This window comes from Moschus berezovskii, chromosome 11, assembly GCF_049115385.1.
Source record: "Moschus berezovskii isolate FMDL1 chromosome 11, NW_MosBer_1.0, whole genome shotgun sequence".
NCBI classification, from domain to species: Eukaryota; Metazoa; Chordata; class Mammalia; order Artiodactyla; family Moschidae; genus Moschus; species Moschus berezovskii.
Genome location: NC_142470.1, coordinates 45962559 through 45986262, shown reverse-complemented (window position 1 = coordinate 45986262; position 23704 = coordinate 45962559). Strand labels below are relative to the sequence as shown.

At 36.3% G+C, this 23704-nt stretch overlaps 1 protein-coding gene across 12 annotated transcripts in view; it reads left to right on the top strand.

Moving 5' to 3' along the window:
- EHBP1 (EH domain binding protein 1) overlaps positions 1 to 23704 on the top strand; it is a 385114-nt gene that overhangs the window by 157384 nt on the left and 204026 nt on the right. For all 12 annotated transcript variants that reach the window (XM_055400514.2, XM_055400518.2, XM_055400515.2 and 9 more), the window contains 2 exons: positions 13043 to 13224; positions 15722 to 15861. In XM_055400514.2, coding sequence (XP_055256489.1) covers positions 13043 to 13224; positions 15722 to 15861 — 322 coding nt within the window. The remainder of the gene's footprint in view (positions 1 to 13042; positions 13225 to 15721; positions 15862 to 23704) is intronic.

Below are 23704 nucleotides of genomic sequence, written 5' to 3'. Positions count from 1 at the left end.
CATACTCTTACCATATGATCCAGCAATCACACTCCTTGGTATTTACCCAAACGAAATGAAAACCGTTGTCCACACAAAAACCTGCACATGGATGTTTATAGCAACTTTATTCATAATTGCCAAAACTTGAAGCAACCAAGATGTTCTTCAGTAGATGAATGGATAAACTGTGGTACATATCGACAATAGAATATTATTCAGCGTTAAAAAGAAAAGCCATGGAGGAGCCTTAAATGCATATTACTAAATGAAAGAAGCCAATTTGAAAAGGCTACATACGGTATGATAGCAACTAATTGATGTTCTGGAAAAGGCAAAACTATGGAGACAGTGAAAAGATTGTTGGTTGCCAGGGATGGGGATTGGAGGAGATGAATAAGCAGAACACAGATGATGATTAGGGCTGTGAAATACCCTGTATATCATAGTGTAGCTATAGGATTCATTATAAATTTGTCCAAATTGATAGAATGTACAGCCCACAAGTGAACCCTAAAGTAAAGTATGGTTTTTGGGTGATTATGATATGTCAATGGAGGTTCATCTGTGGTAAACAATGTACCATTCTGGTGGGTGATGTTGATACTGGGGTAGGCTATGCAAGAGTAGGAGCGGGCAATATATGGAAAATCTCTTTACCTCCCTCTCAGTTTTGTTGTACACCTAAAATTGCTCACAAAAAAATAAAGTCTTAAAAAAGAAACTATATTTATTCTTCATAAAAATCTGTTAACATGTTTATTAATTATGTTTGAATGAATGAAATATTTTTAAAATTTCTGATATTTAATTTTTAATAGGGAAAGTATTGACAGGTATAACCCACACAAACAAAAGCTCTTTGTAGTTCTCAATTAAAGCATGTAAAAGGGTCTTGAGGTAAAAACACTTGCGAACCATTCATCTAAACTCTCCAGTAAAAGACAGAGATTATCAGACTAGATTCAAAAATTTTCTGGATATATGCTATTTATAAGAGACAATTCTAAAATAAAGTTGTGTTTGAAGGGGGAAAGGGAGCCTGTCGAAGTCTGTAAACAGCTTCTCGATTTTTTCACTTCTTTATTTCTTGATTTGTGTTATTTAGGAAATGTTCCATGACCTCGTATTTGAAATTTCTACTCCTCTGCTTGGTTCTTATCACATAAGTAAATACAGTGATCTGGTGAAATAGGTGACTTTGCTTAAAAATGATCCTGCTGTGAAAGTGGACAGCAGTGTATGCATACCAGTTAAATACTTTTAAAGGCCCATGAACAATTACAAAAATTGATCATGAGTCAGGCCATAAAGCATGTCTTAATAAATTTTGGAAATTAACATTATAAAGACTGTATTCTGTGACCCTACATCAATTAGACAGTAGTCATTACATAAAGATAAGTGGAAAGTCCATATAGAAGAAAAAAGTTTATAAACATCTTGAGAATAAAAAAACTTGTAATGAAAGATTAGAAAATATTTACAGAATAACAAAAATAATTCATACTAAAATTTGAGACATATTTAAAGCAATGCTTAGAGAAATAATAGTCTTAAATGCTCACATTAGGAAAGAAGAGATGCTCAGGATTCAGAAGTTAGAACAATATACCCATGGAAAACAGGAGGAAAGAAATAATAAAGATTAGCAGAAACTGCTGAAATAGAAATATACATTCACTCCAAAGGATCAAGAAAGCTAAATGATTTGGAAAGCCTATTATAAGAGACAACTTATAGCAAGCTTTATCTGGGAAAAAAAGACTGTGAGAAAGAACAATTAGTACTGTGAATAAAGAAATGTACAAAACTATAAATTCTGCTGAGATTAAAATAGTAAAAAGATATTTTAAGTTGTTTTATGATACTAAATATGAAATATTGGGTGAAATGTGTAAATTCTAAGCAGAGGAGGAATACTTATCTAAACTGATTTAGGACGCCATTGTACACCTGAATGGCTTGAATACTTCTGTAATCATTAAAGAAATTGTATCAGTAATTAGAAACCCTCCCTGAAAGGAAACAGGCTTACATAATTTTGGATTTTTAAAAAATGTTTTCCAGGAATGTGGAGTTTCTTTAATTTTAGAAAATCTACTAATTTACTACATTATTCTGCCATAAATTCAAGGTTTAAAAAATCTTAAATTATTCCAAAAGATAAAACTTTGGTAATAAAGGCAATACTGTCTTGTTGTAAGGTTAGAACAGTTGGCTAGTGGTACAGAATTATTGATTATTGACCTGTATACGCAAACCGGATTTTTGGTAGAATGGGCATTGTAGGTAGGGGAAAGGAGAGATATATATGGAGTATTTAATAAACAGTGCCGTGATACTTATTTATCAATGATTTTTTAAAAAATGAAATTGGATTCCTATCTGAAAACTTACACAAAAATTAATTCCATGTGGCAATGGCTCTTCAATATGAAAGCAGAAGTATAAAAGTTTTAAATGAGTGGTAAGAAAGCTTTATAACCACAGGGTTGGGAAGATTTTTCTCAAACAAAATGCAAACCCACAAACCATAAAGGAAAAGGCTGACTTTGAAATTGGATTCATTTGAAAGATTCCACAGAGAGTGAAAATACAAGCTAAAAACTGAAAGAAGATGTTTGTAGCACATATAAGTGATTGTGCTCAGCATGGATTCAGTACCAGAATGCATATGTAATTAGTCAGTAACCAAAAGATAAACAGCATGGTAAGAAAAAGTATAAAAGATTTCACGGAAGAGGAAGCATGTGGCCAGTAAACTATGAAAGGATAATCGATGCATTAGTAATCAGGGGAATGCAATTAAGACTATAATGAGGTAATATTTAATCATCTCAGATTGGTGAAAATGAAATGAGGTAATATTTAATTATCACAGATTGGTGAAAATGAAAAAGAAAGAAAATTCCAAGTGTTGGTGAATGTGGAGCAATGGAAACATGTAGGGACTGTAAATTAATAAAGCCACTTTGGATTACAATTTGATATTTTCTGGTAAAGTTGAACATGAACATATCCTGTGACCCATTCTAGAAATATGTCCTAGGTGAATTCTTGTGTGTGTGCGTAAGGATATAGACATAAGAGTATTTTTTATTGAAATATAGTTGCTTTATAATATTAGTTTCTGCTGTACAATAGTGTGAATCAGCCATATGTATATATATATCCCCTCCCTCTTAAGCCTTCCTTCCATTTGCCCCCATCTTGTCCCTCTGTTAAGTTCAGTTCAGTTCAGTCGCTCAGTCGTCTGCGACTCTTTGCGACCCCATGAATCACAGCATGCCAGGCCTCCGTTTCCATCACCAACTCCCGGAGCTCACTCAAACTCATGTCCATCGAGTTGGTGATGCCATCCAGCCATCTCATTCTCTGTCATCCCCTTCTCCTCCCGCCCCCAATCCCTCCCAGCATCAGAGTCTTTTCCAGTGAGTCAACTCGTCGCATGAGGTGGCCAAAGTATTGGAGTTTCAGCTTTAGCATCAGTCCTTCCAATGAACACCCAGGATTGATCTCCTTTAGAATGGACTGGTTGGATCTCCTTGCAGTACAAGGGACTCTCAAGAGTCTTCTCCAGCACCACAGTTCAAAAGCATCAATTCTTCGGCAATCAGCTTTCTTCACAGTCCAACTCTCACATCCATACATGACCACGGGAAAAACCATAGCCTTGACTAGATGGACCTTTGTTGGCAAAGTAATGTCTGTGCTTTTTAATATGCTATCTAGGTTGGTCATAACTTTCCTTCCAAGGAGTAAGCGTCTTTTAATTTCATGGCTGCAATAAGCATCCACAGTAATTTTGGAGCCCAAAAAATTAAAGTCTGACACTGTTTCCACTGTTTCCCCATCTATTTCCCATGAAGTGATGGGACCAGATGCTATGATCTTTGTTTTCTGAATGTTGAGCTTCAAGCCGACCTTTTCACTCTCCTCTTTCACTTTCATCAAGAGGCTTTTGAGTTCCTCTTCACTTTCTGCCATAAGGGTGGTGTCATCTGCATATCTGAGGTTATTGATATTTCTCCCAGCAATCTTGATTCCAGCTTGTGCTTCTTCCAGCCCAGCGTTCCTCATGATGTGCTCTGCATATAAGTTAAATAAGCAGGGTGACAATATACAGCCTTAATGTACTCCTTTTCCTATTTGGAACCAGTCTGTTGTTCTATGACCAGATCTAACTGTTGCTTCCTGACCTGCATACAGGTTCCTCAAGAGGCAGGTCAGGTGGTCTGGGATTCCCATCTCTTTCAGAATTTTCCACAGTTTATTGTGATCCACACAGTCAAAGGCTTTGGCATAGTCAATGAAGCAGAAATAGATGTTTTTCTGGAACTTTCTTGCTTTCTCCATGATCCAGTGGATGTTGGCAATTTGATCTCTGGTTCATCTGCCTTTTGTAAAACCTGCTTGAACATCTGGAAGTTGACGGTTCACATATTGCTGAAGCCTGGCTTGGAGAATTTTGAGCATGACTTTACTAGCGTGAGATGAGTGCAATTGTGCGGTAGTTTGAGCATTCTTTGGCATTCCCTTTCTTTGGGATTGGAATGAAAACTGACCTTTTCCAGTCCTGTGGCCATTGCTGAGTTTTCCAAATTTGCTGGCATATTGAGTGCAGCACTTTCACAGCATCATCTTTCAGGATTTGAAATAGCTCAACTGGAATTCCATCACCTCCACTAGCTTTGAGGCCCACTTGACTTCACATTCCATGATGTGTGGATCTAGGTGAGTGATCACGCCATCGTGATTATCTTGGTCGTTAAGATCTTTTTTGTACAGTTCCTCTGTGTATTCTTGCCACCTCTTCTTAATATCTTCTGCTTCTTTTAGGTCCGTACCATTTATGTCCTTTATCGAGCCCATCTTTGCATGAAATGTTCCCTTGGTATGTCTGATTTTCTTGAAGAGATCTCTTGTTTTTCCTATTCTTTTGTTTTCCTCTGTTTCTTTGCATTGATCGCTGAGGAAGGCTTTCTTATCTCTCCTTACTATTCTTTGGAACTCTGCATTCAGATGCTTATATCTTTCCTTTTCTCCTTTGCTTTTTGCTTCTCTTGTTTTCCCAGCTATTTGTAAGGCCTCCTCAGATAGCCATTTTGCTTTTTTGCATTTCTTTTCCACGAGGATGGGCTTGGTCCCTGTCTCCTGTACAATGTCATGAACCTCTGTCCATAGTTCATCAGGCACTCTACATATCAGATCTAGGCTCTTAAATCTATTTCCCACTTCCACTATATAATCAGACAGAATGTGGTCCACTGGAGAAGGGAATGGCAAACCACTTCAGTATATTTGCCTTGAGAACCCCACGAACAGTATCAAAAGGCAAAATGATAGGATACTGAATGAGGAATTCCTTCATTTGAGGTCGGTAGGTGCCCAGTATGCTGCTGGAGACCAGTGGAGAAATAACTCCAGGAAGAATGAAGGGATGGAGCCAAAGCAAAACCAATACCCAGTTGTGGATGTGACTGGTGATAGAGGCAGGGTCCGATGCTGTAAAGAGCAATATTGCATAGGAACCTGGAATGTTAGGTTCATGAATCAAGGCAAATTGCAAGTGGTCCAACAGGAGATGGCAAGAGTGAACGTCGACATTCTAGGAATCAGTGAATTAAAATGGACTGGAATGGGTGAATTTAACTCAGATGACCATTATGTCTACTACTGTGGGCAGGAATACCTTAGAAGAAATGGAGTAGCCATGATGGTCAACAAAAGAGTCCGAAATGCAGTACTTGGATGCAATCTTAAAAACGACAGAATGATTTCTGTTCGTTTCCAAGGCAAACCATTCAATATTACAGTAATCCGAGCCTATGCCCCAACCAGTAACGCTGAAGAAGCCGAAGTTGAACGGTTCTGTGAAGACCTACAAGACCTTTTAGAACTAATACCCAAAAAGATGTCCTTTTCATTATAGGGGACTGGAATGCAAAAGTAGGAAGTCAATAAACACCTGGAGTAACAGGCAAATTTGGCCTTGGAGCACGGAATGAAGCAGGGCAAAGGCTAATAGAGTTTTGCCAAGAGAACGCACTGGTCATAGCAAACACCCTCTTCCAACAACACAAGAGAAGACTCTACACATGGACATCACCAGATGGTCAACACCGCAATCAGATTGATTATATTCTTTGCAGCCAAAGATGGAGACAGTCTATACAGTTAGCGAAAACAAGACCAGGAGCTGACTGTGGCTCAGATCATGAACTCCTTATTGCCAAATTCAGACTTAAAGTGAAGAAAGGAGGGAAAACCACTAGACCATTCAGATATGACCTAAATCAAATAAAATATTAGGAACAATGAAATTTAATGAATTACAGTTTTACACATCAACATGTTCATGGGGTTCATGGGGTTCTGTGTGGATCACAATAAACTGTGGGAATTTCTGAAAAAGATGGGAATACCAGACCACCTCACCTGCCTCTTGAGAAACCTGTATGCAGGTCAGGAAGCAACAGTTAGAACTGGACATGGAGCAACAGACTGGTTCCAAATAGGGAAAGGAGTACATCAAGGCTGTATATTGTCACCCTGCTTATTTAACTTATATGCAGAGCACATCATGAGGAACGCTGGGCTGGAAGAAGCACAAGCTGGAATCAAGATTGCCGGGAGAAATATCAATAACCTCATATTACACCATCCTTTATGGCAGAAAATGAAGAAGAACTAAAGATTGTCTTGATGAAAGTGAAAGAGGAGAGTGAAAAATTTGGCTTAAAGCTCAACATTCAGGAAACTAAGATCATGGCATCCAGTCCCATCACGTCATGCCAAATAGATGGGGAAACAGTGGAAACAGTGGCTGATTTTATTTTTTTTGGGCTCCAAAATCACTGTCGATGGTGACTGCAGCCATGAAATTAAAAGACGCTTACTCCTTGGAAGCAAAGTTATGACCAACGTAGACAGCATATTAAAAAGCAGAGGCATTACTTTATCCACAAAGGTCCATCTAGTCAAGACTATGGTTTTTCCAGTAGTCACGCGTGGATGTGAGAGTTGGACTCTAAAGAAAGCTGAGCACCAAAGAATTGATGCTTTTGAACCATGGTGTTGGAGAAGACTTTCGAGAGTCCCTTGGACTGCAAGGAGATCCAACTAGTCCATCCTAAAGGAGATCAGTCCTGAATATTCATTGGCAGGACTGATGTTGAAGCTGAAACTCCAATACTTTGGCCACCTGTTGTGAAGAGTTGATGCATTTGAAAAGACACTGATGCTGGGAAAGATTGAGGGCAGGAGGAGAAGAGGACAGAGGATGAGATGGCTAGATGGTGTCACCAACTCAATGAACATGAGTTTGGGTAAAATCCGGTAGGTGTTGATGGACAGGGAACCTGGTGTGCTACGGTTTGTGAGGTCACAAATAGTCGGACACGACTGAGTGACTGAACTGAACTGACATCAACATGGATGAATATCAAGAACTTAATGAGACTTACCTGGTGATACAATGGATAAGAATCCACCTGCCATGAAGTGATGGGACCAGTTGCCATGATCTTAGTTTTTTGAAAGCTGAGATTTGATGCAGCTTTTTCACTCTCCTCTTTCACTCTCATCAAGAGGCTTTTAGATCCTCTTCACTTTCTGCCATTAGAGTGGTATCATCTGTATATATGAGGTTTTTGATATTTCTCCTGGCAATCTTGATTCCAGGATGCATATGAGCTGTTCTGTAAGAAGACCCTAACTTGAATAATTTGGACAAAAGATTTGTCCAGCTTCTTACATTTAACTATGTGTCCTGCTGTCATTATGTATTGTTAGTTTTAGGAGGGAGGAGTGGTATGATTTGCTGTCTGTTTCTTTTTTTTATTTTGGTAAAATCTACCTTGTTTAAAAAATATTTGTAAAGAAGTCTTGAGTCTTATAAGAGTATATTTATTCGCTTCATAATCAGTTCATTCCTAAATAGAAAAGTTATTATAAATCTTTTTCCTCTTATGCTGTACAGAGGAAACATTTATTCACCTGTTGCTTCTTTTGTTAGGAATTGAATAGCAATGAGAGTACACTGAAGTATTCATTTCAGGTCTGGTAAGAATGTCGGGGGGTCTTTGCATGAATTTTAGTAAAGTAACTATACTTTTAAGCAAACATTGAGTTATGCTTTGTTTTCCTCATTTTGTAATAGAGCATGGCTGTGCACAGCCCTTAGCACACGGCCATTACCCCACACCTGTTACCAGGCAGTGATTACTGCAGGACCATTAGTGGTCCTGCTCAGCCGTTGATTGGTGCTGCAGTGGGCCCCTCACCCAAATGACCAACTGTCAATGAGCAACTGTTAGTTGTTCTGCTCAGCCATTGGTCAGTGCTTCAATCGCCCCCTCCCCCAAGTGACCAGCTGTCAATGAGTGACTGTTAGTGGTCCTACTCAGCCATTGGTCAGTGTTGCAGTGGGCCTCTCCCCCAAGCCAGCAGCTATCAATGAATGACCATTAGTGGGCATTCAGCCAATGGTCAGCAGAGTAGTGGTCGTATTGTGGAGAGTGAAGAAAAGATCCTGGTTTTCTACCCAGGGGCCTCTAGCTCACCTGGCCTCGGGTCAGTGGGTAAGCTGGAGGGCCCAGGAAACAGGCCAGGGGCTGTCCTGCTGGGCTCCAGAGCCCTCGTCAAGACCACCCACTGGCGAGGCCCTAGGCTTTGAAGCAGTGGTGAACCTCTCCTCCATTCCTGCCTCTGTGACCAAATGGCAGTGGCAGTCTGCATAGGATGAAGTCTGTGGGATCTGTCCCCCTCCCCGCCGCCGTTTGGGTGGCCTAGGGAGCCTGAGGGCCAGTTGGATCCTGGGCCTCTGGCTCCCTCAGCAGTGACAGCTGGATAGGGTCTGGGTACCTGGCCTTGAGGGAGCCACCAACTGAGATCTGCCTCATCAGTCAGGATCCAGACCTCAGAGGGTGAAAGTTTTGCCTTGGCAACTTGCCCTTACTTGTCAGAACAGAGAATAACATTTGTTTGGTGGAGGTTTACAGGAACATCATTACCTGACCATGACCTGACCTCAAGAGCAAAGGATCTGACACCAAGAAGTGTGCAACAACTTCACCATGCCCCTTCCTTACCTTTCCTATAACAGGGTTTTGCTGAAAGCTTTTGGGGAGTTTAGGGTTTTTAAGGCATGAGCCACACATATCCTTACATGGCCCTCAGTAAACCTTTCTCTGTTCCAAACTCTGGTGTTCTGATGTTGTTTGGCTTCACTGTGCATCAGGCACATGAACTTGCATTTTGGTAACAATTTCAAGATTGGTGAATCTAGATAGACTACTTATAATATAAATATTAATGTAATAAGCCAGGTAAAATAGTCCATGAATATTAATAATAAATACTGTTTATTAAACATTGCTATATGCTAAAAACTCTACTAAATATTTTCATATATTACGGCAAGAATTTATTTAGGACGTATTTCTAGGATGAGAATTATTGATACGGTATTCATCTGTTCAACTTTACAAGGTAATGTCAAATTGCTTTCCAAAATGGCTGTATCAATTGAAGCTCTGTCCTATAGTGTTAAGAGAATTTACATTGTCCCTTATCCTTATTAACACTTGGTATTGTCCGGCTTTTGAAAATACTCACCAATCTGAGAGTGTGGGAAACTGAAGCTCAGATACATGAAAAAATATACGAAAGATTAGCCAGAAAATAAATGCTGGTCATGTTCTAATCCAGGTTTGTCTGATTACAACTACAATAATGTGGGTTTCAAAGAAATGGAAATATATAGGCTAAGTTGTTTTTATGACAGAATAGTTATGAAAAATGAGATTAAAATTTCCTTTAGTAATTTCCTTAGGGGAAGTATTTCTGAAAGTATGATTTTTAGATTAACTGGATCAGAATCAGTTGATAGAAGAGATGGGCTTATGAGAGGGTCAAGATGAGAATTGGGAGGGGAGGTACTTATTATTTTTAGAAATACCACAGATTCCTGAGCTATCTCTGGTTTAGCATCTCTTGGGGTGGGATCCAGGTATTTAAATTATCTAAAACTTGCCTAGTTTTATTTTATTTTTTTGATAAACACTAAATAAGAACTTATGCTTTATGGATGTTGAAATAATTCCCAAAATGCTGCCAGATTCACATATAAATAGCTTAGGCTGGGAGTCAGAAACTTAGCTGAATGTTTATATATAAACATTCCCTTCTTACTGACTTCAGTCATCTAACCTCTTTTATCTAAGGGTTCCTTTTACTATTTTTTTTTTTCCTTTACTTTTCTCCTCTTGTTCGGCCTTCATTTGAAATAAAATAGCATTAGGACTTTGACAGTAATATAGTAATTGTCTCTAAAGTCTGTCTGCCAGGCTGACCCCTAGTCCTTTAAGGAAGGACTATGTCGGGAAGATCCCCTGGAGAAGGAAACGGTAACCCACTCCAGTATTCTTGCCTGGAGAATCCCACGGACGGAAAAGCCTGGTAGGCTACAGTCCACGGGGTCGCAAAGAGTCGGACACGACTGAGCGACAGAACAGAACAGAACAGATAGGATACAAAAGACATAGCAATGCAGTTATTTTATTCTTCTCTATAAAACTGATGATAACAATGATACTATTCTTGGGTGTTGGATACAGATATAGACCTAATGGTTATAAAAAGTGAAGATTCATGGAGCTGGAGTTAGAGCTGTCAAAGATCCTTATGTTTTTCTCGTTAGTAAAAAATTATTTTCTATGACAGCTAATTTTAAAGAGGAAACCAGTGACTGAGCTGGGTAAAGAATTACTAAAAACATCACTTAGGCCCCCTTTCCTATCAAGGATACAGGCTCTAAGTGAGATCCTATGTTAACATTAGAAATGAACACTATAGACTCAAAAGAGTTCTGTTCTGCTTGCCTGCCCAGACCTTACCTTGCTCAGCAATAATGAAATCAATAGAATGTTAATCATCAAAACTCTAGATTTTGCAGGAATCACCCTTAAACTAGGCTTTCAAAATTATGTACATTTTCAAGTTATCTTAATTTTTATAGTTTGATTATTTGGTTATAAAATTAAATAATTACTTTTAAGGGATCAATGTCATATTTTGTGAAATACATTTGTTTAACAAATATGAAAATAATGTGTAGCAATTTGTATGTCATGCTTTCAAAACAGAGGCTTTAAATCCTATATTTTGTGTAGTAGTTGTTAGCTATTCTAAAGGTACAATGAGAGATTATTGTTCATATCAGTGTAATAAATTGATACTCTCAGATCATAGTTTTTCATTTTGCACATTGTCACAACCTTGGACCTTAATCTTATTCTTTGATTGACAGTAGCGACCAGGGAAAGAACATTTGTATTGTTTGGGACAGTCACATCTGTTCAGTTTGATTCAGTTGAAGTATTTGCATATTCTTAAGTGTTTCTTCTGAGAGGTCTGAAATCCTTCTCAAGTGCTTGATGCATTTTTAAAATTCATTCATGAGGTATCTACATGCACTAATAGTTCCGTGTAATATTGCTGTGCATAATCTGACAGATAAGACCACTTTTTAAAACAAGGTATTCTTTAGGGATGTTACATTACATTTTTACTTGTTCTGCTGGTAGAAATGTCAAATTTTTTTAAAAAGCTATTTTAATATTTTGATTAAATTAGTATATCTTTATTTTAGGCAAGTTTGTCAATCATAGGGCAAATAAAGATTTATTGAATAATAATTCAGAAGTTAATGATAGTTTCTCCTTGCCTTGGTTGGAAAATTTAGTAATTTTGTAGAAAGCCATTATAGAACTTGAATGGATTTTTGTTCGGTCTCCTTATTTTACAGGGAAAATTACCATGCCTCAAGTTTACTGACTTACTCAAAGTCTCACAGCTTAGAAATTAGGTCTTATTTTAGGTCTGAACTCTTAGACTAGTAAAGCCCAAGGATTGCTGGTATGACTTCTGGTTTACATTATTTATTAATTACTCTATGTCTAAGATTTCTCCTTACCATTAGAACGCATAGTCAAAGATTATGTCTTATTCATTTTTGTATCTCTCCAGAATTGACACCATGTCTTAAACATAGTTAATGCCCAATCATTATGTTGTTGTTCTATTTTCATTATTTTCCTAGGCTGTTATGCTATAAAGAATAATTTTGGAATGAGATAGTTTATTAATGGAATGTTAAGCATCTTTAATAGCAAATAGATTTCATTTTGTGTTCCAGTTTTAGTAAATTGACAATAGCTGTGTGGAGAAGAGTTGCGATCTTACTGGGGTCATTAAGCACAAGTGTCCACCACAGACATACAGAGAAACCAGCTCTAATTTGATTTATGTCATCTTAGGGAGAGAAGAGAGAACTTTAGATTGGAGTGAGCAGAAAAGATCCTGGGAAGAATTAAGCCTCAAAGTACATGACAGATATAGAATTCAGAGACTGTAGAAAAAAACGAGGTAGAAATGCCACTGAGGCTGGGGTTCTTTAAGAAATTTGAAGGTTCAAAAAGAAGAAATATCATTTGGTTACATTAAATATAATCAACGGAGGGAAAACAGTTGTTGAGTATTAATGCTTTTGATACCTAGCTTTGTGCTAGAACCTTTCTTTAAGGAAACCTTGCATGCGTGCTCAGTTGCTTAAGTTGTGTCTAACTCTGTGCAACCCTGTGGACTGTAGCTTGCCAGGCTCCTCTGTCCATGAGATTTTCCAGGCAAGAATACTGGAGTGGGGTGCCATTGCAGTCTCCGAAGGTTTTTCTGGTCTTCCCTTATTTCTCTGAGCCAGCTATCTACAATTTTTCTCTGCCTTACACACACATATATACCCGTGGTTTATTCATGTTGATATATGGCAAACACCACCAAAATATTGAAATTAGCTTCCAATTAAAATAAGTATTTTTTTTAAAAAGATATGAAAGTTGTGATATAACCTTAGTACAGTTTTATTTCAGTATTATGTTGTAGGAATTCATTGGAGAAGGAAGTCTAAACAGCTGTTTAGTCAAATTATTAGAATAACATTTGAAGATACTTGGCTATAAAGTAAATAACTCCAAATTACGTAATGAATTTTATCTTCCAGGAATCCCCTTCTGGTCGAAGAAAAGCTCTTGCCACCACCAGCATCAACATGAAACAGTATGCAAGCCCAATGCCAACGCAGACTGATGTCAAATTAAAATTCAGGCCATTGTCTAAAAAAGTTGTATCTGCCACTCTTCAGTTTTCATTATCTTGCATTTTCCTTCGGGAAGGAAAAGCTACGTGAGTTTCTTTTGTCAGATAAGCTGCTTCAAAGTATGTATGTTTGTTTGTTTTAAAGAAAACATTGTAGGTAAATAGCTTTTGTCTCAGTAAACAGTTGGGAACATCCTACCACATACCAATCATTCTTGCCATTCTTTGTTTCAGAAGCTGAATTCGATGTACTTCTTGTTATTTATAGTCTCTTTTGATGCTAGAGAATGAACAGTAATATAAAAATGACTTTAGCAATTTAAAAAAATTTTAAATGTGTATTATAGGTTATCATAGGTTTTATATTTCAGTGTCTTCAGTGTAAGTAGTTGTACTCTGAAGTACATAGTTCATTTAGTAGAGATGTGTGATGTGGCTGAGGCATGAGGGGAACCCAAAATGAAAAGTTTAGTATAAGAAGAATGAAAAAACTAAAGGAACTTTTGCCAATTCATGTTCTTTGGATCAGCCTTTCAAAAATTGTACAGGAAAGGTACAATACAGTTTAGATAACCAGTTTGCTATAACCGTTATCTTTTGCAAATATCACTTCTTAAGCAGTGCATAGCATTGCACAAAGATAGTTCCAATACCCAGTTGTAGTCTCCTGAAAGAATGAAATTCTAACTGGTTAGAATGAGGTGAACATACCTAGAGCAGGGGAAAAAAATAGTAACATTTCTCTTAGTTGTTCCATACAGTCAAGGCAACAGTAAGTGTATGTTTTGGGTGAACGGGTTAGTACGTACGTGGAGTACTGAGAGGAAAACAGAAATTCTGTGCCTAAGACTTAAATGGTGATAGGAAGAATGAGCATTTCATTCTAATCTGCATCACACTTCTGAATGTGTTTGACCTAGTGGAAAGTGGTTACTATAATTGGCCATGTCTATTTGACTGATTAGACTGGATTCTGTGTGTCAGTCAAAACGAGATGTTTGGCACTCATCTACAAGTGACTTGGTAGATAACAATAAGCCTCTTCTCTGCAAAGTTGGCTTCTGTGGGAGTGAGGTAGAGGGACAGTGCAGGAAGCAATTACGTCTTTCATCTCAGGACTTTAAATTATAGATTTAAATATTGAAAAGTTAAAAATAAGGCCTTACCCTGAAGTTCAAGCCAAAATGAAAAGAAAGGAAGCAGAGAAAGGAGAGAGACATAATCAGAGAAGATTCTTTGAAGGTGGACTTCTTTCCACTAGGCAGAAGCAGTAAGTGATTTAGCACCATTCATGGCAATTTGGGTGAGAGGAAATTCAGTCAAACTAAATATCAGTTTGAGTGAAGTATGTTCTCAGAACACCCTAAACCACCTCTCTATCTCCTCATTGGTTGCCTGCTCACCTTTCTCAAAGAAAATGTTCAGGGCAAAAACATAGGAGATAAAATTAATCAAGTTAACATTTTAATAACACTGTTATATATTGAAATTATCTCTTAGTGATAGGAAAGCAGTTTGTAAGGCATTCGCATAAAGTAATACAACTGTTTTTGCCCATACAGACTTTGTGTCACTAAATTTGTCTTGAAAACGGGAAATTATTTTGTTAACTCTAAGCTTATATTGAAGAATTAAAAAAAACAGTTTAGTCTGGAAAGTCATATCATGTTTAGAAGATAAGTGAATGTTAACAAGCATACTTTACAAAAGAAAAGTGTCTTTTGTTTTGTTTTTATTGTGGTAAAATGAGAAATAATGTTTTAATTCAGCTTTCTGGATTTGGTGGAAAAATACCAGATTGAAATTTAGTTAGTACATATCATGTTAGAAATATGTTTCATTCACTGTAATTTCTTTGAAATTTAAGGTGAAAATAATCAAGAAAACTTACTTTAGTTAACATTGAGTAGTACACTATATAAGTTTGTATTTAAAATACTTTAAGATAAAAGTCATTTTTACGTTTTATCAAATGTATGGTCTTTAATTAACCCAAGCTGGAAATTTAACCCATTTTCCATTATGTAATTCTTACAAAGACTAGGCTTTCAAGTGCTTTTTCAATTACTGTAGTTTCTTAACTTTTGGCAAGTTTAAACTCCTTTGAGAAAAATACACATTTAAACAAGATTTAAATATAATTTACAGGGTTTACCACTTCTTTTTACTGCTTCCCACAAAAGCAAAAGCATTCTTGGACTTTAGATTAAGAATTTCTATTCTAATTACTTCTGCAAGTTTGAATATTTTTAAAGTCCAGATCTCATCTGCTTTGCAAACTGTCCTGATATTTTATGAAACAAGATTTTGTTTCCAAACTTCATGATCGGAAAACCATACTTTAATTCCATGAAGAAAATTTTAGCTATGTAGCACAGAATGTAACCAGTTAATCATTTACTTTCTATTAATTAAATGTTCAATTTAAAAATTAATGAATGTTTAGATTATTCAGTAGTTTTGTTTAACTGTTTAAAAAGTCTTGTTAACATTTAGAGAGAATAAATATATTAATATTATTTTCTTAAGAAACAACCTTTTTTTAGGCAATGTCATTTAATAAACTGTATTATCATTGATGTAGGGATGAAGACATGCAAAGTTTGGCTAGTTTGATGAGTATGAAGCAAGCTGACATTGGCAATCTAGATGACTTTGAGGAAGATAATGAAGATGATGATGAGAACCGAGTGAACCAAGAGGAAAAGGCAGCAAAAATTACTGGTTGGTTGGTTTTATTTGCTTTAAACTAAAAATTTATCTTTTTTTGCAGAAAAACTCATTGTAGTTTCCCAGGAAAAAATCAATTCCACTAACAAGGTATTTTTTCTTCCCTAATACTTCCTAAATATAATATAGCATTTAGCTTGCTGGAAACTTTATATGCTGATGTTAATAACAGAGTTTAGCAAGTCCAAGGCTAGTCAAGAAAGCATCAAACTTTATTGAAACTACTGAATATAGTATGAAGTAGCCTAAATATGTTCATAGTTATTTTGTCATTGTATGGAATGAATGCTAAGTAAAAATCTGTCTTAAGGATAAGGTGAAGAGATACATTGACTACCTTCTCCTAGTTCTTGTTCATTTATTCACATAAAGTGTATGGACATTCTTTGTTTTGAATTTGTATACATCTTATGTATCCTTTTATCTAGAAGCTTCCATGCAAGTATTTCTTATAGCTGGTTTGATCAAACTACTAAGATGGTTAGTAGTTCAAACCTCTTTGTATTAATTGGTCAATAAATGTTTATCAACAATCTGGCTGTCACCCTTAAGGAACTGAAAAGTGAAGTCACTCAGTCGTGTCCGACTCTTTGCAACCGCATGGACTGTAGCCTACCAGGCTCCTCAGTCCATGGAATTTTCCAGGCAAGAGTACTGGAGTGGGTTGCCATTTCCTTCTCTATAAGGAACTGATGTTACACTTTTATTATTGGAATGAAAATCAAGCACTATATACATATTCCTTTCAGCTAGTAAATTGCTGTCAATTTCTGGATTGATATCCCTTGATTTCTATCATCTATTCACCTCTTGGTGACTTTTCCAAATTAATTGGGCACTCTGGTTATGCCTCAATTCTTGCTGTTTTATGGGGAATTTCCTTTGATCCTATGGATGAGCAATTTAATTTCTTAGTTAAAAACTTCTGTGACTTCCTTCAACTCCAGTGACCTTCACTTTTACTTCTGTTAAAAGGAAGTGGTCAGACTTGTATGCAAAGATAGATATTTTGTCCTGAGCAAATTTTATAAATTACAGTTGACCCTTTACTGATTTGAACTGCATAGGTCCTGTTGAATGTAGATATTTTTTAATAGTAAATACTGCAGTACTACATGATCTGTGGAGGTGAATATGTAGGAACTGAGGACTTGAAGGAACCATGAATATAGAAGGCCAACTATCATTTATACATGGATTTTCCACTGTACTGAGGGTTGATGTTCCCTAAACCCTGTTTTATTCAAGGGTCAGCTGCATTGTTTTCTAATTTATGTTTGCCATTTTGATTTCTTATTTAACCCAAGAATGTTTAGAAGAATGTGCTTTGTCATGGGCTGTGTTTATTTCTAGTTTAATTCGAATAAGATTCTGAAGCCTATCATATCTCAATTTTTTGAAAAATATGATTGAGATCTTTTTCTTTGTAGTGTAGATAGATAATCTGTTTTTGTAAGTTTTTTATGAATATCTTTTTTTATTTTTATTGGAGGTTAATTATTTTACAGTATTATATTGGTTGGTTTTGCCATACGTTGACATGAATCCACCCCGGGTGTACATGAGTTCCCCTTCCTGAACCCCCCTCCCACCTCCCTCCTCCCCTTATCCTCCCTCTGGGTCATCCCTGCATACCAGCTCCGAGTGAATATCTTTTTATATGTATATTCTCTTTGTTAGATTCAGCATGTAGCTTTTAGACCCAACTTTATATTATTTACTTATTTATATTCTTATGCTTTGTGTATAGTTCATCAAAAAAGAGAACTTCAATCCTAAATTATTTAGTTCATAAAAATTTATTCTTATACCTTTGTTGTGAATTATAACTTGATCAGTTTGTACCATTTAATGCCTATTGTCTAAAGTTTTTGCCTGATGTTGATATTTGTAATCCATACTTTCTTTGTATATGGTGTATTTATCACTTTATTTTTATCCTGTCTGTGTTAGATACTTCTCTTCATAAACAGTATTTTGTTGTATTTCTTGCTAACTGACCTACTTAATTTCATTTGTTACTTTATACTTTTATTTGGGAATTTTCTTCTTATTTTTTTCTACCCACTCCTTACATTTTTACCATTCTTAAATGTTCTCTAATAGAGTAATTTGAAAGTTATACATCCTTTATTTTCATTTTGGAATAGTATCCTCTGAAATAAATAAACCAGAGGGATAACTGAATTTGTATTTCTCTACTAACATTAAAAGTGAAGCAGAATGTATTGACTCACCTTGTTGTAAGATATGAAATTCAATATGATTTCCTCTTCTGTTTATTTGAATCTCTCCCTCCAACCCCTCCTGGTTATTATTTTTATTTCAGTAACATTTTAGGATTTCTTTTTTCAATAATAAATGCTGACATTTGCTTGTTTACAATGTCAGCAGAATTATATAATACTTTAAAAAATGCCATGTCTTTGCTGTCTTTGAGTTTTTTGTTTGATTTGGCTAGTAAGTACTTCAGGAAGGGAAGTCATGTCCTTCCCTTACAAATTCCAACTACTTCCTACCTATTCTTCAAATTTTAATTCTTTTGCCACATCCTCTGAGAAGGCTCTTATGCCCTCTCCAATTAAAATTGTCACTCTGCCCCTTGTGTACTGTACCATTTACAAATGCATGCATTTTCTTACAGCGTGAGTTTTTTATTCCAGTTGGGATGTAATTCAATCTTTTAATTAGAGAATATGGTTTATTCTTTGTACATGGCTTTTGGTTAAAGCTAAATCTCAGTTAGGCATTTATACCATTAGTTGCAACTGTAATACCACACATTTTCATTGTTATGGCCACTTTGATCAATGTTGTAATATTTTCATCCCAGCAGTAGGAAAAAATGGTGATAGCATGTCACAAATTCTGCACTGCTACTAAAAAAAAAGAAAGGACAGTATTTTTTAGTAAAATACAGGTTTAGTGAAAGGATTCAGTGTAATTAGATTTTATAGCTGAACTCTTATCTGAGTCCAGTTGAGCTGCTATAACAAAATATCAAAGATTGGGTAGTTTATAAACAACAGAAATTTGTTTCTCACTGTTTTGGAGACTGGAAGTTTGAGATCAGTGTGTCAACATAGTTGGGTAAGGACCATCTTCTGGGTCACAGACTTTTCATTGTATTCTTTACATAGTGGATGGGGGCAAGGGAGCTCTTTTGGGCCTCTTTTATAAGAGTATTAATCTCATCCAGCCTCATAACCTAGTCACCTCCCAAATGCCCCACCTCCTAATACTATCACATTGTAAATTAGGATTTCATTTTATGACTTTTGAGAGACACAAACATTCATACCATAGCAACCTTTATCACTTAAACGTATATACTTTAATTTCTAAGATCTCTACTGCAAAAGTAACTTCTGGGGATAACCTAAAATTCTCTGACTCTAATAGAAGTTATTTTTGATGATCCAGAATTTCTTTGGAATGCTACTGGTTTGTGTTATTATTTATGTATGTATGTATTTTCCATATTTTGTGCAATTCCTTCAAGATAGAGACTCTTTTCTGATCATTTTTTCATCTCTAGCTTCTAGCACATTGTCTGGAACACACTCAGAGTTTAAAATATTTTAAATGAAAGGTCATAAATGAATGAGTGGGCTTCTCTCTTCTATTGTAGCCCACATTGGTCACTCTGACCTATTGTCTTGTTCCATTCATTTTGACCTTTATGCTGTCTTATATTAATGTAAGATGTGATGGTCCCTTTTGATGGACGAAATGCGATCTGGAGGAGACACATGATTCAGACCTTAAATAATTCAAGAGTAAATAATTCATAACACAAAAGTAATGAATATAAATTGTGTGTTGAGGGAGCATAGGTAAGTACTGACAGTGGGTGATTATGTTTGTTTTAGGTCAATAATGCCACAATCATTGTAACATACTTATGCTTTGACATTAACATTTTTTTCCTCAGTATTTTTTTTTTTTTGTTACTGTCAGAGCATTTAATGTATTTCCTTGCCTGTTTAACTCAGTATTTTCTATTATATTTGCAGAGGACAATTGCTTACATTAATAGCACAGCATGTTATGGCAGTTAAATTAAAAACACAGCTTGTTTTGACTTCCTTAGTTATATTTTTTTAGCATGTGTAAATTTCATTCCAGAGTTAGCTCTCAGAAGTTTTTGTTTGTTTGTTTGTTTTTAGCACCAGCACTGCCACTCTAAAAATGTTTGAGTAAAATATTTTTTAAGATAATAAAAAAAATATTACAATTGAACATTAGTAATGTGTGAATAATAACTTAAAAGTAACCAAAGTGAATGTATTGTGTAAATATGGTACAAATAAAGGATGGTGGGTATTTTTGTTTACCAGATAAAATGGCAATAACAGAGCTTACATTCATTCTTCCTTGTTGCTTTAAAAATTGTTGATACAATTTTTATAGAGGAAGGAATTGTTACTTACAAATTTCCCTATATTAAGTATATCTTTATGTTATAATATGAATGCATAAAATACAATCACATTATACCAGTAAAATTATATGAGTGTATTATTTCCAGTTAAATTATATGGGCATATTATTTCTTCATATTTATTTGAATATATATATGAGCTACAAACTTCTTAAACAGACTGTTAGAATTATTTTGAGTATATCTTAGATTGATACCTAGGGCCTCTTCATTTAGCCTGTGCTCTTATGGAGTATAGCTGTAAATCATTAGTAATTGATGAAGTTTATCTTCTGCAATTACAGACTTTGCTTGAGGTAAAATTAAATTCATGGTATATATTTAATTTAGACTGATCAAGGGCTTCCCTGGTGGCTCAGTGGTAAAGAATTTGCCTGCAATGCAGGAGATGCAGGTTCAATCCTTGAGTCAAGAAGATCCTCTGGAGAAGGAAATGGCAACCCACTCCAGTATTCTTGCTTGGGAAATCCCTTGGACAGAGGAGCCTGGCAGGCTACAGTCCATGGGGTTTCAAAAGAGCTGGACATGACTTAGTGACTAAATGATACCGACTGATCAAAAGCCTCTTCTCTATCTGAGATAAAATTCACTGCTAACTGGATGCAGGTACTGGCTGTTAGGTAGGAACCTTTTATTGAAGTTACCCATATAGATGTTTTCTGCAGAGGTGCAGTACGCATGATTGGGCTGTTGGAAAAATCACTGAAATGTAATGGGAGTGATAGACATTGGAACTGAACAGACAAAGCCTTTTAATGTGAAGTTTACTGTAGCAGGTACTCAAAATCATATATGGTTTCAAAACAATTAGTGCCTCTATCTATGTGGCAACCTCACAGTATTTGAATGAGGATTTGTTCATTTGATCATCTTTGGGATTCATGTTAAATTTCTGAATATACACCAACAGAAATGGGAGAAAAAAGACATTAAGTGACAAAGTCTTACTGAATGTAGCTCAGAAGATTTGATTTAAATGAAACAGTGTACCAAAGAGCATTATTGGGGAAACCAGACATCATGAGACACCTGAAAGTTCCCTGGTATACTTATAATTGTTACAGAGTTTGGCAGCAGTTCTAGTTAGGTTTAACCAGACATTCAGACTCACAGGACCCAAATAGCGCAAACTTAGCATTAAATTCATTTAGAAGGATATTGGACAAGAAACAGTATTCAGCAGAGCATTCCTCTTTTCACTAGAGTTTTCAATGGCAGCCCAGTTGCTATTCTTTGATCTCTACTCCCAGATGACAACTTGGGTACAAGGAGATAAGATCCAAATAGTTAGGAACAGGAATTACCTGGGCTTATAATATTTATGATGCCCAATAACTGATAGCTTTTGTAACAGTTTGATAAATATAGTTTCCAGGGTCCCTGTGAGGAACATGCTCAATTACATGCATATCCACAATCAGAGAAGGTCAAACTATGGCCTTCCATTAGGTATGTAGTTCATTTAGAGTCCTCCCATCCAGATGCAGGGTGAATCAAAGGCTTCCCTGGTGACTCAGCTGGTAAAGAATCTGCCTACAATGCAGGAGACTTGGATTCGATTCCTGGGTGGGGAAAATCCCCTGGAGAAGGGAATGGCAACCCATTCCAGTATTCTTGCCTGGGAAATCCCATGGATAGAGGAGCCTGGTGGGTTACAGTCCATGGGGTTGCAAAGAGTCCGGCACGACTGAGTGAGTAGCACAGACACACATATCCAGATACAGTTTATATATCAGGATTTATTTTTACCATGAGCAATATTCCCTGGTGTTTGTTAATCCTTTTTCTATAGTTGGTGAAGTTAATTCAGGAGGAGGAAGAGAGAGTGACATATTGGCTACCTTCAGGGAACATAATCTTACAGCACAGATGGTAGTAGAGAAGATAGCAGTTCATATTTGAGGATCTAGAGTTGATTATGGTATGACTCAGCCCTCTGAGATTAAATGTCCTACTTGGTAGGGTTATCGATAGGGATAAATAGGTCTTTTTTCTTAGATTAAAAGGTTTCTCAGAATTAACTTGGGGCTCTGGTCAGAAAATACATCTGTTAATTTGTCTGTTTTTTTTTTTGCTTCTGGGTATTTACCCTCTGGTAGGGCTTCCCTGGTGGCTCAGAGGTTAAAGCGTCTGCCTCCAATGCGGGAGACCCGGGTTCGATCCCTGGGTCAGGAAGATCCCCTGGAGAAGGAAACGGTAACCCACTCCAGTATTCTTGCCTGGAGAATCCCATGGACGGAGAAGCCTGGTAGGCTACAGTCCATGGGGTCGCAAAGAGTCGGACACGACTGAGCGACCGAACGCGAACGCGAACCTAGGAGACAAATTAACAAAATCATAGAATTGCTGTGGACTCTATAAAATAACAATAAAGTGATCTCCTATTTTGGAGATCTGTGTGAAGGATGAGAATTTCTGAAATATTGCATCTGTTATTTATGTTGTAAGGTTGGAAAATAGAGTAGAAGCAGAGAGGCGGGGCATTTCTAGTCTCTTGAGCTAAAAAGTTTGCAAGGTATCAAGCTAACTCTTTCTTAAAGGAGTTTGAGACCCTAGGATGAGAGACTGAAGATAGCAAGAGCATTTCTTCTCAGTGTTTAGAACTCAAATGTGTCAACTTGAAAGAATAGTAGAAGTAGCAGCAGATAGAAATTACAAATTCAGCCTACTTTCTGTGTTACTCTTAAACCATAATGCTGCTTGGTTTGTACTAAAGACAACTGAACATTATCTAGCACTCTGAAGGAGAAGTTGGACAATCTCCAGTATTTATTTAGGAAAGAGACAAGAGACAATTAATATTCTGAGTACCGATATGCATTCTTCAAGGATTTATCCTAGGAATGCAAGGTTGCTTTAACCATAGTAACAGAATAAAGGAGAAAAATCATATAATTACCTCAATAGATGCAGAAAGGAACATTTGATAAAATTCAATGCCAATTTCTCAGCAGTTTTAATATAAAGGAATTTCTTCATTTTGATAAGTGGCTTCTGTGGTGAGCTAGCATCATATATAATGATGAAACACTGAACACTTTTCCTCCAAAGATTGGGATCAAGGCCATGATGTTTGTTGTCACCACTTTTATTCATTATTGTACTGAAGACCTTAGCAAGGGCACATGATACAAAATCAATGTAGAAAATTTATATTTTTGTATATGAACAATAAACATTTGGAAGATAAGGTTAATGAAACAATTTCATTTACAAAGGAGGCTGAAAGTAGCCTTCTTCAAAATGAATTTAGCAAAAGATGTAGAAAAACCTCTACCCTGAAAGCTATAATACATTACTGAAGGTAATTAAAGAAGATCTTATTAAATAGAGATTCTGTGTTCATAGATTAGAGAACTCAATATTGTAAAGATGTTATCTTCTCCCCAAATA